This window comes from Elephas maximus, chromosome 8 (assembly GCF_024166365.1).
Source record: "Elephas maximus indicus isolate mEleMax1 chromosome 8, mEleMax1 primary haplotype, whole genome shotgun sequence".
NCBI classification, from domain to species: domain Eukaryota; kingdom Metazoa; phylum Chordata; class Mammalia; order Proboscidea; family Elephantidae; genus Elephas; species Elephas maximus.
This window is the reverse complement of record NC_064826.1, coordinates 113,896,548-113,910,202: the sequence shown is the minus strand read 5'-3', so window position 1 is coordinate 113,910,202 and position 13,655 is coordinate 113,896,548. Positions and strand designations below refer to the sequence as shown.

The window sequence follows — 13,655 nt, the reverse complement described above, 5'->3', positions numbered from 1 at the left end:
AAGGAAATACTGTTGGCAAGTGTTTTCCTTGGACTTGGCTTCCGTAAACCCATGCACGGTATTTGATCGTCTAAGAAAACTGTGCGCTCCATGATGGGCATGTCCCCACTCCCAGGCGTCCAGATCTTTAATCTAGAGAGGCTGGAGCCTGGTAGCGCTGGGCCAGGGTGCCGGGCCGGGCCGCGGTGCGCGTGGGCCACGGGGCTCAGTCGTGTTGCTGATCTCTCCGCAGGGACGGCGGCTCCCGGCTGGCGGCGGCGCATCCCTGGGCTGTGAATGCGACTCGCCTCTCCACGACGCTTCCCGCCCGCCCGCCCGCCAGGACGTGGTAGGGGATGCCCAGTTCCACGGCGATGGCAGTTGGCGCGCTCTCCAGTTCCCTTCTGGTCACCTGCTGCCTGATGGTGGCTCTGTGCAGTCCAAGCATCCCCTTGGAGAAGCTGGCCCAGGCACCTGAGCAGCAAGGCCAGGAGAAGCGCGAGCACGCGTCTCGGGACAGCCCGGGGCGGGTGAGCGAGCTCGGGCGCCCCGCGAGGGACGAGGGAGGCAGCAGCCGGGACTGGAAGAGCAAGGGTGGCCGCGGACTCGCCGGCAAGGAGGCGTGGAGCAAGCAAAAGCAGGCCTGGGCCCCCCAGGGCGGGGGTGCCAAGACCGGCGACCTGCAGGTCCGGCCCCGCGGGGACACCCCGCAGGTAGAGCCCCCGGCCGCCGTTGCCGCCCTGGCCCAGGACGCTACCAGCCCGGAACTCTCACCCACGCCAGAACCGCTAGAGGAGTACGCATACCCGGACTACCGCGGCAAAGGCTGCGTGGACGAGAGCGGCTTCGTGTACGCGATCGGAGAGAAGTTCGCGCCGGGCCCCTCGGCCTGCCCGTGCCTGTGCACCGAGGAGGGGCCGCTGTGCGCGCAGCCCGAGTGCCCGCGGCTGCACCCGCGTTGCATCCACGTCGACACAAGCCAGTGCTGCCCGCAATGCAAAGAGAGGAAGAACTACTGTGAGTTCCGGGGCAAGACCTACCAGACTCTGGAGGAGTTCGTGGTAAGAGGCAAGCGCCAGCCAGGGCAAGTGTGCATGTTCCGGGAACGGGGGCGCTGATAAATGTATTCACCCCACTTTGAAGAAGAAGTGCTTTGTGGTTGTCAGAGGCAGAGATTGGCCCCGTAACAAGACCTCGCTTTTTCAGTGCAGAGATAATCTTTTAAAGCAAGCTTGCTAATCCATACTCATTGATTTGATATTAGCTATAAAAAAGTTTTATTAGAATGAAGCCCATGGCACTGTGGAACACTCAGCCACTGCACTTTTAACGTTAATTTACTGCCTCCAATTTAAAAGTGTTGCCAGAGTAGTGCTCAACCTGTTTTCAAACAGAGGGTAATTTACCGTGCCATTTGAGATATACTCTTCAGCTAATAGGCTAATTAAGGGAGGTTTTTATTCATATAAATAAGCCATTTCCCTGGATTAAGTGTTCAGGACATCATGTAAATGTTTTAAAAATTGAAAGAAAAAAGAAAACCCTTGCTTGTTGGGTGCCAAAATATAATGGTTGGCATAGAAGTCCCATTTGTGCTTAAACGTGGTCTTATTTTAGGTAAGTAGTTATAATAATATTAATAACACTGCTACTTCCTGAATACCTACTGTGTGTTAGGCACCAGGCTGAGTTAAACCTCTTGTCATTCCATACAGTAGATTATTACCTCTTGTTTCTGTTTTATGGAGAGGAGGAAACTGAGGCGTAGACTGTCTGGATAAGTTCTTCAAGGCAGTATAGCTATTAAGTAGTAGGTTCATGTGTCCTACTAAGCAGTTCTGCTCCAGAGCCCCACTGAGGCCCTGATTTGGGTGGAAATGCCTAAGAGGACTGCTGTGGGCCTGCCCAACACAGTGATGACTGGGGTGGGGGCGGCTGTAAAATCTGAAAGCCCTGCCTCCTCACTAGTAGGCTGAGGGAGAATAGCTGTTAAGTCGTTGCAGACTCAGTGAGGTAGGCTCAGCCAGTGGCCTGCCTGTGCTGGCCCAAGATGTAGCGTGCTGGAGATTTCCTTCTCCACCTGCAGAGGGAATCCTGGGAACGGACAGCCCCAAAACATGGAAGGCGCAGTTCCGGGGGGTACTACAGAGATCCCAAGTCCTGCTGGTTCCATGGCCCCGTGTGTGTTGAGAAGGTATTACCAAATGTACTCTAGAGATAAAAAGTCAGGAACGACAGAAACATTGATGGTGTACAGAAAGTGAAATTGAATCAGGAATTACAGGTTTCCATTCTGGCTTTGGCACTAACCAGCTGTGTGAGACAAAAAAAAAAAAAAAAAGATCTCCCTCTGGGTCCTTTTTTTTCTTACCTGTGATAAGAGAGTTGGACCACCTACACCTAAGGCTTATCTAGGCTCTAACATCTTGATTCCCAGAATAGAGCCATCAAGTCGACTCCGACTCATGGTGACCCCAAGTATGTCAGAGTAAAATTGTTCTATAGGGTTTTCAATAGCTGATTTTTTCAGAAGTATGTCACCAGGCATTTCTTTGAGGCTCTTCTGGGTGGACTTGAACCTCCATCCTTTAGGTTAGCAGCCAAGCGTGTAATCATTTGTACCATCCAGGACTCCATGGGGATAGATGAGTTATTTAATTACTTACAGTTCCTCATTTCAGCCTTTTGGAGCAACAAAACAAACTTTGATGAAAACTTCATAGGAACCAGTCTCTGGCAACTCAGCAGGACTAAGATAGGAACCCTGTCCACCAAATGCTTCTGGTCTACTGGGTACCGAGAAGATACCCCTCCTGATAATTTGAGTGCAGCACAGGAAGTGCTTAGACAGAGGTGCCCAGGGAGAGGTGCCATGGGTGCTAAAGGAGCCTAGAGGAGGGGCATTCCATTTTGGCCTGGGATGGGGTTGTTAGGTGTGCACCCAAAGAAGCAATTATCTTGAGTGTTTTGGGGACATAAGAAAACCTGTTATAAGGTGAAAAGGATGGCTTAGCTGGGTGATACAAACAGTTAAGTGCACGCTTTACTATTGGCCAAAAGGTTGGCAAGTTTGAACCCACCCAGAGGTGCCTGGAAGACAGCCTTGAAAACTTCATGGAGCAGTTCTACTCTAACACATGTGGGGTCACCATGAGTCCAGAAGGACTTGATGGCAACGAACAACAGTAGGTCAAAGAGAAGCAGTTGGTCTTTAATTAACAGCATTTGTAGTTTGCACTGTTTATAGTTTCATGAGTCATTTTTTAGAACTGTCCCATGAGGTAGACTAAGGAATTATTAGCATTTTTGTCTAAAGAGCCCATGTACATCGCAGTATGATCATTACTCTACCCAAGAACACACGGCATACACGGGGCTGGGAGAGAGAAGAACTTATACTTCCATTTTAGTAATTCATTGCTAAGAGCTAGAAGCCATAGAGCTGCCTTGGATGTGGGGGAACGGAATCTCTTATTTGATTCATTCTCAGTAACTAGTAGCCAGTAGATAGCATGTGTTTTCAAACTCTGTGGATGAGAGATGATACCAAGAAAAGCATTGGAAAGATTACAATCTTAGGAAAAATCAAGATACCGATAAAGCTATTTTTAGAGTATTAAGTGCCACCTTTATCATCGAATGACATTTCATTCTTAACTTTCATCCAGTCATTACTGGAGGTTAGGATGTACAAGTGTACATAAGTGTTGCAGAGTTGCTACACGCTTTTAGGTACATACCTACTCATGTAACATGTACAGCTACATGAAACCCCCCAAAAAACCCATGAAGGTATTATTGTATTTGGCAGACAAACGTCTAGGCATTCCCCTAATTCTCAGTGTTACATAGTGCAAGTCTTTAATGTCTGCATTTTTTTCCCCCTTGGAGTACAAAATGGGATCGAATGCTTTGTTGGGTGGGGATGTTGGAAGAATAAATGTGGAAGGTTATGGGGTCAGCCATGTCCAAGGGGTTTGTGGGCTGTAGTCCTGGAGATTTGTTGTGATGCAGCAAGCCAGGGCACAGTGGTTGTGGAAATGCATGCTCTGGGCCTTCGGGGTTTCAGAGAGAGAGAGAGAAATTGTATCCTGTAGTTTGCCTAGCACAGAGTGATAGAAAACAGGAAGGGAAAGGGCTTTCTGTCTGGAATGCTTTGAGCTTCTGTGAAGAAAGTGTAATTCAGATGGAGACTGGGATACTATAGGGTCATGTTGGAACATTGTTTGCTCCATTCTTACATGGAGGCAAAAGGTAGAAGATAGTGTTTCAGGCCAGCCTGGTTGTACCTGAGCTTCTTTCCTGGTGCAGCTCTTTCCTTGTGAGGTGCAGATTCCTTAAGCAGTCTTGCAGAGCCCCTGGTACTTCATTCTTGTTGGAAACCATCAATATTCCCTACATTCTGAGAGAAGAAATGACTGATGGTGGGCGGGGACACACCGTGGGTGTCTGCAGTGAGAAGCAGATGGGACTGCAGACATTGCCATGCCCCTGTCATGTACAGGACACCTGGTTCTGGGGAAGCAGGCTGTGGCCCGAGGCAGCTTCACCCTGTCCTCCTATAGTTCTCTTTTTCTGGGCACCTGTCTTCTTGATGCCCTTTCTGCCCAATTCCTTCCTTTCTCTAAACCTGCCTTTCTCCTCCTCTCCATACTCCTGTTCTTTATCAAAACTCCCCTCCCTTAGAGGACTCCAGAGGTCATGGTCCCTGGACTTCTGTTAGCCCAAGACTGGAACCATTCCCAAAGCCAACTCTTCAGACAGGGATTGGACTGGCCTGTAAGACAGAAAATGATACTGGTGAGGAGTGATTTTCTTGGCTCAAGTAGACTGTGTGGGCAGCTCCTGTTTGGAGGGGAGATGAGAAGGCAGAGGGAGACAGGAGCTGGCCGAGTGGACACAGGAATACAGGGTAGAGAGGAGGAGTGTGCTGTCTCATTGGGGGGAGAGCAACTAGGAGTACATAGCAAGGTGTGTATGAGTTTTTATGTGAGAAACTGACTTGATTTGTAACTTTCACTTAAAGTACAATAAAAATAAATAAAAAATAAATTCCCCTCCTTACAGCCTGGTTGGTCCCAGCCAGGTGTCACTAGAAGACCTCACTGCTTCAGTGCAGTACCATGAAGATGCTGATAGTAAGTAGAATAGTATCCTCATTTCTCCAGGGATGTCTGAAATTTAGACTGTACATTCAATTAAAAAACATAAGGGCAGCATTTTCTCCACTGCCTCTCAAATTATACCGGTTGCTCTTCAACTTATACCAGCAGATATCCAACTTCCAATAAGGAAGCCTGCCTTATACATTTATATATATATGTATATATATACACACACACATATAAATGAATGGTATGTTTATCCACTCTCTGCTTCCTAGAGTGTGAATAACCAACCACAGTTGACCTTGTAGAAATGGGCCTAAGGAGATATAAGGAGTATGGCGAGAGGAAGGATGTATCTGTAGTATGATTAGAAAAAAGAGTTTATAAAGAAGGTACAGGGTGATTGGTAATAAACTAAACACCAAATAAACGTAATTAAGTGCCCCCCACACATGTACCAGAGCATCCTAACTCTGTGTCTATTCCATGCTGAACACCACGTGAGGAGGGATTGTATGGCCTATGTTAATGGTCCTTCTATCGTAGATGACTGAAAGAGGATGATGAGGGGCTCCATTGAGCGGTTTAGCATTTCTGAGTTTCGTTCGCCCCTGACTACTACCATACAGTCCAGAAGCATACCAAATTTAAAATGTATACATCAAAAAAACCATTCCACTTTGAGGAACAAAATAAGTTATTCCCATCATAGGGATCCTGGTCCCCTAGGGGACGGCGAAGGTAGAGATGGGGTCGTTGAGGTGGTTTCTGTGCTCTGTAGAACCTAATGGAGTTTGTGCTACTCCACGAGGCCATATGAAATCACTACGACTTCACAGTTCGTCCTTTTTGGTTGGGATATCAGTTCATTGTGTCACCATTGGTTATCACAGCTGATCAGGAGCTCTGATTGGCAATTGTATAAAGCTTTGAAGAAAAAGAGATGATTAATTATTAATAAATGCGGCTTGTCAGATTATCTTTCAAAGTGTGAGAACTGTTAAGCAGGAGCTGATGAAAGGGATACTAGTTGGGAAAATGATTTGGGATCACAGAATTTAAACCAAACTCTTATGGCTTTATTATCTAGATTGTGATGAATTCCATGTAAAATCTCATTATCTAAAATTTTTGTAATGAGAAAAACAATGCTACATGAAATTTGGAATCAAAAGCTGCATGTAAATAGAACTCTGTTACAATTATAATTAAGTGTCAGTAAGGGAAAGACATGATTATTCCTGTGTTTCAGTCTAACGGTATTTATATTCTTTTGGCTGATGTTAACTTAGCCAGAAACAATACTACTGTTACTACCTGCCTTTGCAAAGTAAAACGAATCAGCCTGTGTGAAGTTCATGCTCCTTTCTGTCAGTCAGCCTAATGCACGTGCTGTTGCTGACTCCGAGTTTGTTTGGGTTCCAGGTAAGAACCTGCAGATTCGGGACATCTCTGTTTTGCCTTTCTTTCTGAAACCATTTAAGCAATAATAATAGAAGATTAGGAGTCCATATGGTTTCTCCGGACTATCCAGATAGTTCCCTGATGCAGGTGGGGAAAACCCAACCTCAATGACTGCTTGCTTAGATGCTTTACATGACATCTTCTCTCTAAGCATGATGGCATCAGTACTATAAAAGTTTCGTCTTTTACTGCCCTGACAGGGAATACAACAGAGAATCCCTGATAGACCAGGAGAGCAGTGGGGTGCAGACCTCAAATTCTCATAAATAGACCAATCTCAATGATCTGACTGAGACTAGAAGGACCCCACAGGTCGTGGTCTCCAGACCTTCTGTTAGCCCAAAACTGAAACCATTCCCAAAGCCAACTCTTCAGACAGGGATTGGACTAGACATAGGATAGAAAATGATACTGGTGAAGAGTGAGCTTCTTGGATCAAGTAGACCCAGGAGACTATATGGGCAGCTCCTGTCTGGAAGAGAGATGAGAAGGCAGAGGGAGACAGAAGCTGGCTGAATGGGCGCAGGAATACAGGGTGGAGAGAAGGAGTGTGCTGTCTCATTAGAGGGAGAGCAACTAGGAGTATATAGCAAGGTATATATAAATTATTGTATGAGAGACTGACCTTATTTGTAAACTTTCACTTAAAGCACAATAAAAATTTTTAAAAAGTTTCATCTTTTCTAATGGGGAGAAAGAAACTAATATTTATCCAGTGCCTGTATTTTTAATAACTTTTTTTTTGTAGTTTACACAACAGACTGATGACTTGGTGGTATTTTCTTTATTTTAAAGAAGAGAAAACTAAGGTTCAAAAAAGTTAAGTAATTGGAGCAAGGCCATAGAGCCATTAAATAGTAGAGCCAAAATTTGAGTTCTATTCTGTCAGGCTCTGCAAATTGTATGCACTTCAGAATATACCCCAGCATCTTCATGATCACAGGGTAATGGAGTGTGTACAGGCGTACCCCACTTTATTGCGCTTTGCTTTATTGTGCTTCGTAGATATTGCACTTTTTACAAATTGAAGGTTTGTGGCCACTCTGAGTCCAGCAAGACTATTGGTGCCTTTTTTCCAATAGCATGTGCTCACTTAGTGTCTCTGTGTCACATTTTGGTAATTCTCATAATATTTCCAACTTGTTCATTATTATTACATCTGTTGTGGCGATCTGTGATCAGTGATCTTTGATGTGACTATTGTAATTTTGGGGGGGCACCACAAACTGCACTCGTGTAAGATGGAGAACTTAATCTATGAATGTTGTGTGCATTCTGCTGACTGCTCCACCTACCAGCCGTTCTCTTGGCTGTGTCTCTCCTTGGGCCTCCCTATTCCCTGAGACACAACAATATTGAAATTATGCCAGTTAATAACCCTACAATGGCCTCTAAGCATTCCAGTGAAAGGAAAAGTCCCGTGTCTCTCACTTTAAGTTAAAAGCTAGAAATGATTAGGCTTAGTGAGGAAGGCATGTCAAAAGCAGAGACAGACTGAAAGTTGGGGTTCTTGTGCCAGTTAGCCAAGTTGTGAATGCAAAGGAAAAGTTCTTGAAGGACATGAAAAGTGCTACTCCAGTGAACACATGAATGACAAGAAAGCAAAACAGCCTTGTTGCTAATATGGAGAAAGTTTTAGGGGTCTGGGTAGAAGGGTAAACCAGCTACAACATTCCCTTATGCCAAAGCCTAATCTAGAGCAAGACCCTAACTCTTTTCAGTTCTGTGGAGGCTGAGAAAGGTGAGGAAGTTGCAGAAGAAGAGTTTGAAGCTAGCAGAGATTGGTGCATGAGGTTTAAGGAAAGAAGCCATCTCCATAACATGCAAGTGCAAGGCGAAGCAGCGAGTGCTGATATAGAAGCTACAGCAAGGTGTCCAGAAGGCCTAGCTAATATAATTGATGAAGGTGGCTACGCTAAACAACAGATTTGCAGTGTAGATGAAACAGCCTTATACTGGGAGAAGTTGCCATCTAGGACCTTTCATAGCTAGAGGGGAGAAGTCAATGCCTGGCTTCAAAGCTTCAAAGGACAGGCTGACTCTCTTGTTATGGGCTGATGCAGCTGGTGACTTTAAGTTGAAGCCAGTGCTCATTTACCATTCTGAAAACCCTAGGGCCCTTAAGAATTTATGCTAAATCTACTCTACCTAGGCTCTATGAATGGAACAACAAAACCTGGATGGCAGCACATCTGTTTACAAAACGATTTACTGAATATTTTAAGCCCACTGTTGAGACCTATTGCTCAGAAAAAAAGATCCCTTTCAAAATATTACTGCTCATTGACAATTCACCTGGTCACCCAAGAGCTCTGATGCAGATGTGCAAGGAGATTAATGTTGTTTTCATGCCTGCTAACACAATATCTATTCTGCAGCCCACATATCAAGGAATAATTTTGACTTTTCAAGTCATATTATTTAAGAAATATATTTTGGAAGGCTACAGCTGCCATAGGTGTGATTCCTCTGATAGATCTGGGCAAAGTAAATTGAAAACTTTCTGGAAGGGATTCACCATTCTAGATGCCATTAAGAGCGTTCATGATTCACGGGAGGAGGTCAAGATAATAACATTAACAGGAATTTGGAAGAAGTTGATTCCAAACCTCATGGCTGACTTTGGGGGCTCAAGACTTCAGTGGAGAAAGTGACTGCAGATGTGGTGGAAATAGCAAGGGAACTAGAATTAGAAGTGGAGCCTGGAGATGTGACTGAATTGCTACAATACCATGGTAAAACTTTAACGGATGAGAAGTTGCTTCTTATGGATGAGCAAAGAAAATGGTTTCTTGAGTTGGAATCTACTCCTGGTGAAGGTGCTGTGAACACTGTTGGAATGACCGCAAAGGATTTAGAGTATTACGTAAACTTAGTTGATAAAGCAGCAGCAGGGTTTGAGAGGATTGACTCCAAATTTGAAAGAAGTTCTACTGTGGGTAAAATGTGCTATCAAACAGCATTGCATGCAACAGAGAAATCTTTTGTGAAAGAAAGAGGCAATTGAGGCAGCAAACTTCACTGTTCTCTTATTTGAAGAAATTGCCACAGCCACCCTAACCTTCAGCAATCACCACCCTGATCATTCAGCAGCCATCAACATCAAGGCGAGACCCTCCATCAGCAAAATGATTACAACTCACTGAAGGCTCAAATGATGCTTAGCTTTTTTTTTTTTTAGCAATAAAGCATTTTTAATTAAAGTATGTACGTTGTTTTTTTAGACATAATGCCATTGCACACTTAATAGACTACAGCATAGTGTAAAACAAAAACCTATTTCCATCAAGTCAATTCTGACTCAAACATAACTTTTATATGCACTGGGAAAACAAAATATTCGTGTGACTGACGTTATTGTGATATGTACCTTATTGCAGTGGCCTAGAACTGCACCTGCAATACCTCCAAGGTATGCCTGTGTTTTGTGTGTGGCAGAGAAAGTTGTAGGCACGTGGAGAAAGGAGAGCTTACACAGGCATCGAGCCCTGGTGCATATGCAATAAACATTGGATCAATTAGGTTGAATGTGGATCTGTGTGTATTTATGTTATTTTTTGGGATGCAATGGTTAAGTTCGTGGATGCTACCTGAAAGGTTGGTGGTTCAGAGCCACCAGAAGCTCTGCAGAAGACCTGGCGATCAGCTCTCATAAAGATTACAATGTAGGAAACCCTATGGGGCACTTCTACTCTGTCATATAGGGTTGCTACGAGTTGGAATTGACTCAACAGTATACAACAGTAACAACAACAACAACATACTGTCTTTTTGAGGGAATTGGTAGTTCAGTGGTAGAACTCTCCCCTTCCATGCAGGAGACCCAGGTTCAATTCCCAGCCAATACACTTCATTGCTCAGCCACCACCCATCTGTCAGTGGATGCTTGTGTGATGCTATGATGCTGAACAGATTTCACAGGAGCTCCCAGACTAAAATGGACTGGGAAGAAAGGCCTGGGAATCTACTTCCAAAAATCAGCCAGTGAAAACCCTGTGGGTCACGATAGTCCCAACCAGTTGTACATGGGGTCCAGCTAACAACAACAACAACTGCTATCTTTGACTTAGTTTGTCTAGGACAAAATAAATGTTTGTGCCCTTTAACGTATAGAATACTGAGTGTAATAAGATCAAAAGTATTTAGTTCTAGGAGTTCTCTGAGGGTGATTAGTGAGAATTCCAGTGGGCAGTGAACAAAGCAGAGAACTCTGCATCTCCACATTTAGCAAATTGTTGATTCAAGACCTAATTGGCCAGAGGAGGTGTTCTGTTTGACTCTCAGAGTATTAAGAGATTTTTTTGAATAGTGCCAATATTTAAAAAATGAAAGGTTCATATAAATACCCAGGTTGGAGAACTCTTGGAAAATGGGGAGATTTGGTAACACAGGACCCATATTCCCAGATGGGAGCTATTTGCTGGGGCCAGGCAAGGGCTGCCCCCATAGAAGGGCTTTGCCCTCCATCTGAATGTACCCCCCTCAGCATGGGAGTCACCCACTGCCTGCAGACATAGGAGTGTATAAGACCTCTTTGTTCACACCCTTTCTTTTATATCCAAACCCATTGCCAAGTCAATTCCGACTTACAGCGACCCCATAGGACAGAGTAGAACTACCCCGTATGGTTTCCAAGGAGCTGCCGGTGATTTTGAACAGCCGACCTTTTGGTTAACAGGTGACTTCTTAACCACTATGCCACCAGGGCTCCCTCTCTTTTATAGGTAGTGAAATTTAGCCTTACAAAATCTGTGCTTTATTCAAGATCATACGGCAAGTTAGGATCAGAGGTGGTGTAGTGTCATGATTGAATTGGGTCCCCCCACAGTATCTGTCAACTTAGCTAGGTCATGATTCCCAATATTGTATGACTGTCTGCCATTTTATGATCTGATGTGATTTCCCTATGTGTCCTAAATCCTATCTCTATGACGTTTATGAGATGGATTAGAGGCAGTTGTATTGATGAGATCTACAAGATTAGGTAGTGTCTTAAGCCAATCTTTTTTGAGATATAAAAGAGAAAAGCAAGCAGAGAGAGATATGGGGATCTCATATCACCAAGAAAGCCGTGCTCGGAGCAGAGTGCGTCCTTTGGACCTGAGGTTCCTGTGCTGAGATGCTTCCAGACCAAGGGAAGACTGATGAAAAGGACCTTCCTTCAGAGCCGACAGAGAGAGAAAGTCTTCCCCTGGAGCCAGGGGCGCCCTGAAATTGGACTTGTAACCTACTAGATTGTGAGAGAATAAATTTCCCTTTGTTAAAGCCATCCACTTGTGGTATTTCTTTTATAACAGCATTAGATAACTAAGACACGTAGGAACCCAGGTCCCATATTCCCAAGTTCTGTCCTCTCCATTTTAGATTACAGTCTGTGGCACAGTGGTTAAAGCAATTGACTGCTAACCAAAGGGTTGGAAGTTCAAAACCAACAGCGGCCCTATGGGAGAAAGATGTGACAGTCTGCTTCTGTGACGATTTGCAGCCTTGGAATCCCTATACGGTTGGAAATGCTGTGAGTTGGAATCCATTCCACGGCAGTGGGTTTCGGTTTTTCTAGAAGTCCAATGACGAGGTGCTTGTAGCCTAAAGACGTCAGTGTGAATCCTTGTCCTATTTCATCCTTGCTTACCTTGTACAAATTTCAGAGCCTCCTTATTAGTAGTAGAATTAGTTTCTTCACCAAAAAAAAAAAAAAAAATGTGGGTAGTGTCCTGCTTATTCCTCGCATTATGAAAAAGGAAATAGATTTGAAAATACCCTGAACCTATAAAGCTCTGAATAAATGGGAAAAGGTTTGCTTATAGAGTTAGTGTGGTTTATACAGTGAGTTCTGTTGAGTGTGCGTCTTGTGGGAATGACTGCTCCCTAGAAGGTTCTTTGGTTGCTTTGAGGACTGCCTGTAGACTTTCTCATCAGTAGGGAATGACTTTAGGTAGCCTTGTTTCCCCATAAAGTATTTCATTCTCTGGTGATGTCTCCAAATCTGGTAAGTCCCAACGGAAAAATTATTCTTGCATTTATTTATTCAAAAATAGTTTTAAATAGTATGTCCAGGCCCTGTCTTAGACACTGAAGATACAATTAGAACCACACCACCTCCCTCAGATAAACAGGCAGTGACTGTAGCATATGCAATGCTTTGTAAGGCACATATCGAAGGGCTTTATGGGAGTTTGAGGTGGGAGGCCATATTCTAGATGCTGTTGGTGGTGGTGGTTTATTTTTAAATAACACAGGAGCCTGGGCAGAGGTTCTCAGGAAAAGACTAGGGCTTGCCTCAAATATGAAAATGATGTGGTTGAGTGAAGGCCGTGGTTTTCTGCCCAAGCTTACCTACTCCTTCATGGTACGTTTCTGACCGTGTCGCCAGAAATCCTTCTTGTGGCTTCTCTGTTCCAAGGCTGAGATCCTGCCAGCTGGATCCCTCTCCTCCTTCTATTTCTGTCAGGCACTGGGTGTGGCCAGGATGTAGGCCATCTTCTGAATCTGCAGAGAAGGATGGTGTCTGACATCTGCCAGTAGCCGCATGAGTTCCCGGGAAGGCTCTGCACCGTGGAAATGTACAGGGATTGAAGAGTGAAAGGCGTGTGTGGCTCTGCATTCTCACTTAGGGGAGAAAGTGATTCCACTTTAAACATGGGGAGACTGCACCTTTCCTGGGAATATTGAAGACCGCCAGCCTGAAAACCATGAGAATCCTAGATAACATATAAAACACATATTTTTAAAAGCATAAGAAAGGTAAAAAAGAAAACAAGAAAGAGGGTGTAATTAACTTCCAGAGGCCAAAAAATGAGTTGAAAGTCAGAATCCTGAGAGGGGAGTGAGCCTTGAGGTAGTGACTACCCTAGGATCGTCTGCTGGTCCCTGAGACCTGGACGTTTGGCCTTCCTGGTCAAGCTGGGGCAAGTGACTAACGCCAGGACACCAGGCAGAGAATCAGATCAGACTCCCGAAGCCTGGCTTTCCCAAAGAGCCTGTCTTGCACAGGGAAAATGCAGGAGACACCCCTGGCTGGCCCTTAGCTCTGTGCAGAGGGAAAAAGAAGTGTTTTCCTGAGAAGTTGCAGTCTCTCTCACACATACCCTGTTATCCGTGTGC

General features: G+C 44.7%; 1 protein-coding gene across 1 annotated transcript in view; it reads left to right on the top strand.

Annotated features, from left to right (window-relative positions):
* The first annotated feature begins 335 nt into the window (after positions 1 to 335).
* Positions 336 to 13,655, top strand: part of VWC2 (von Willebrand factor C domain containing 2) — a 180,431-nt gene continuing 167,111 nt past the window's right edge. The window contains exon 1 of the mRNA XM_049893823.1: positions 336 to 1,040. Coding sequence (XP_049749780.1) covers positions 336 to 1,040 — 705 coding nt within the window. The remainder of the gene's footprint in view (positions 1,041 to 13,655) is intronic.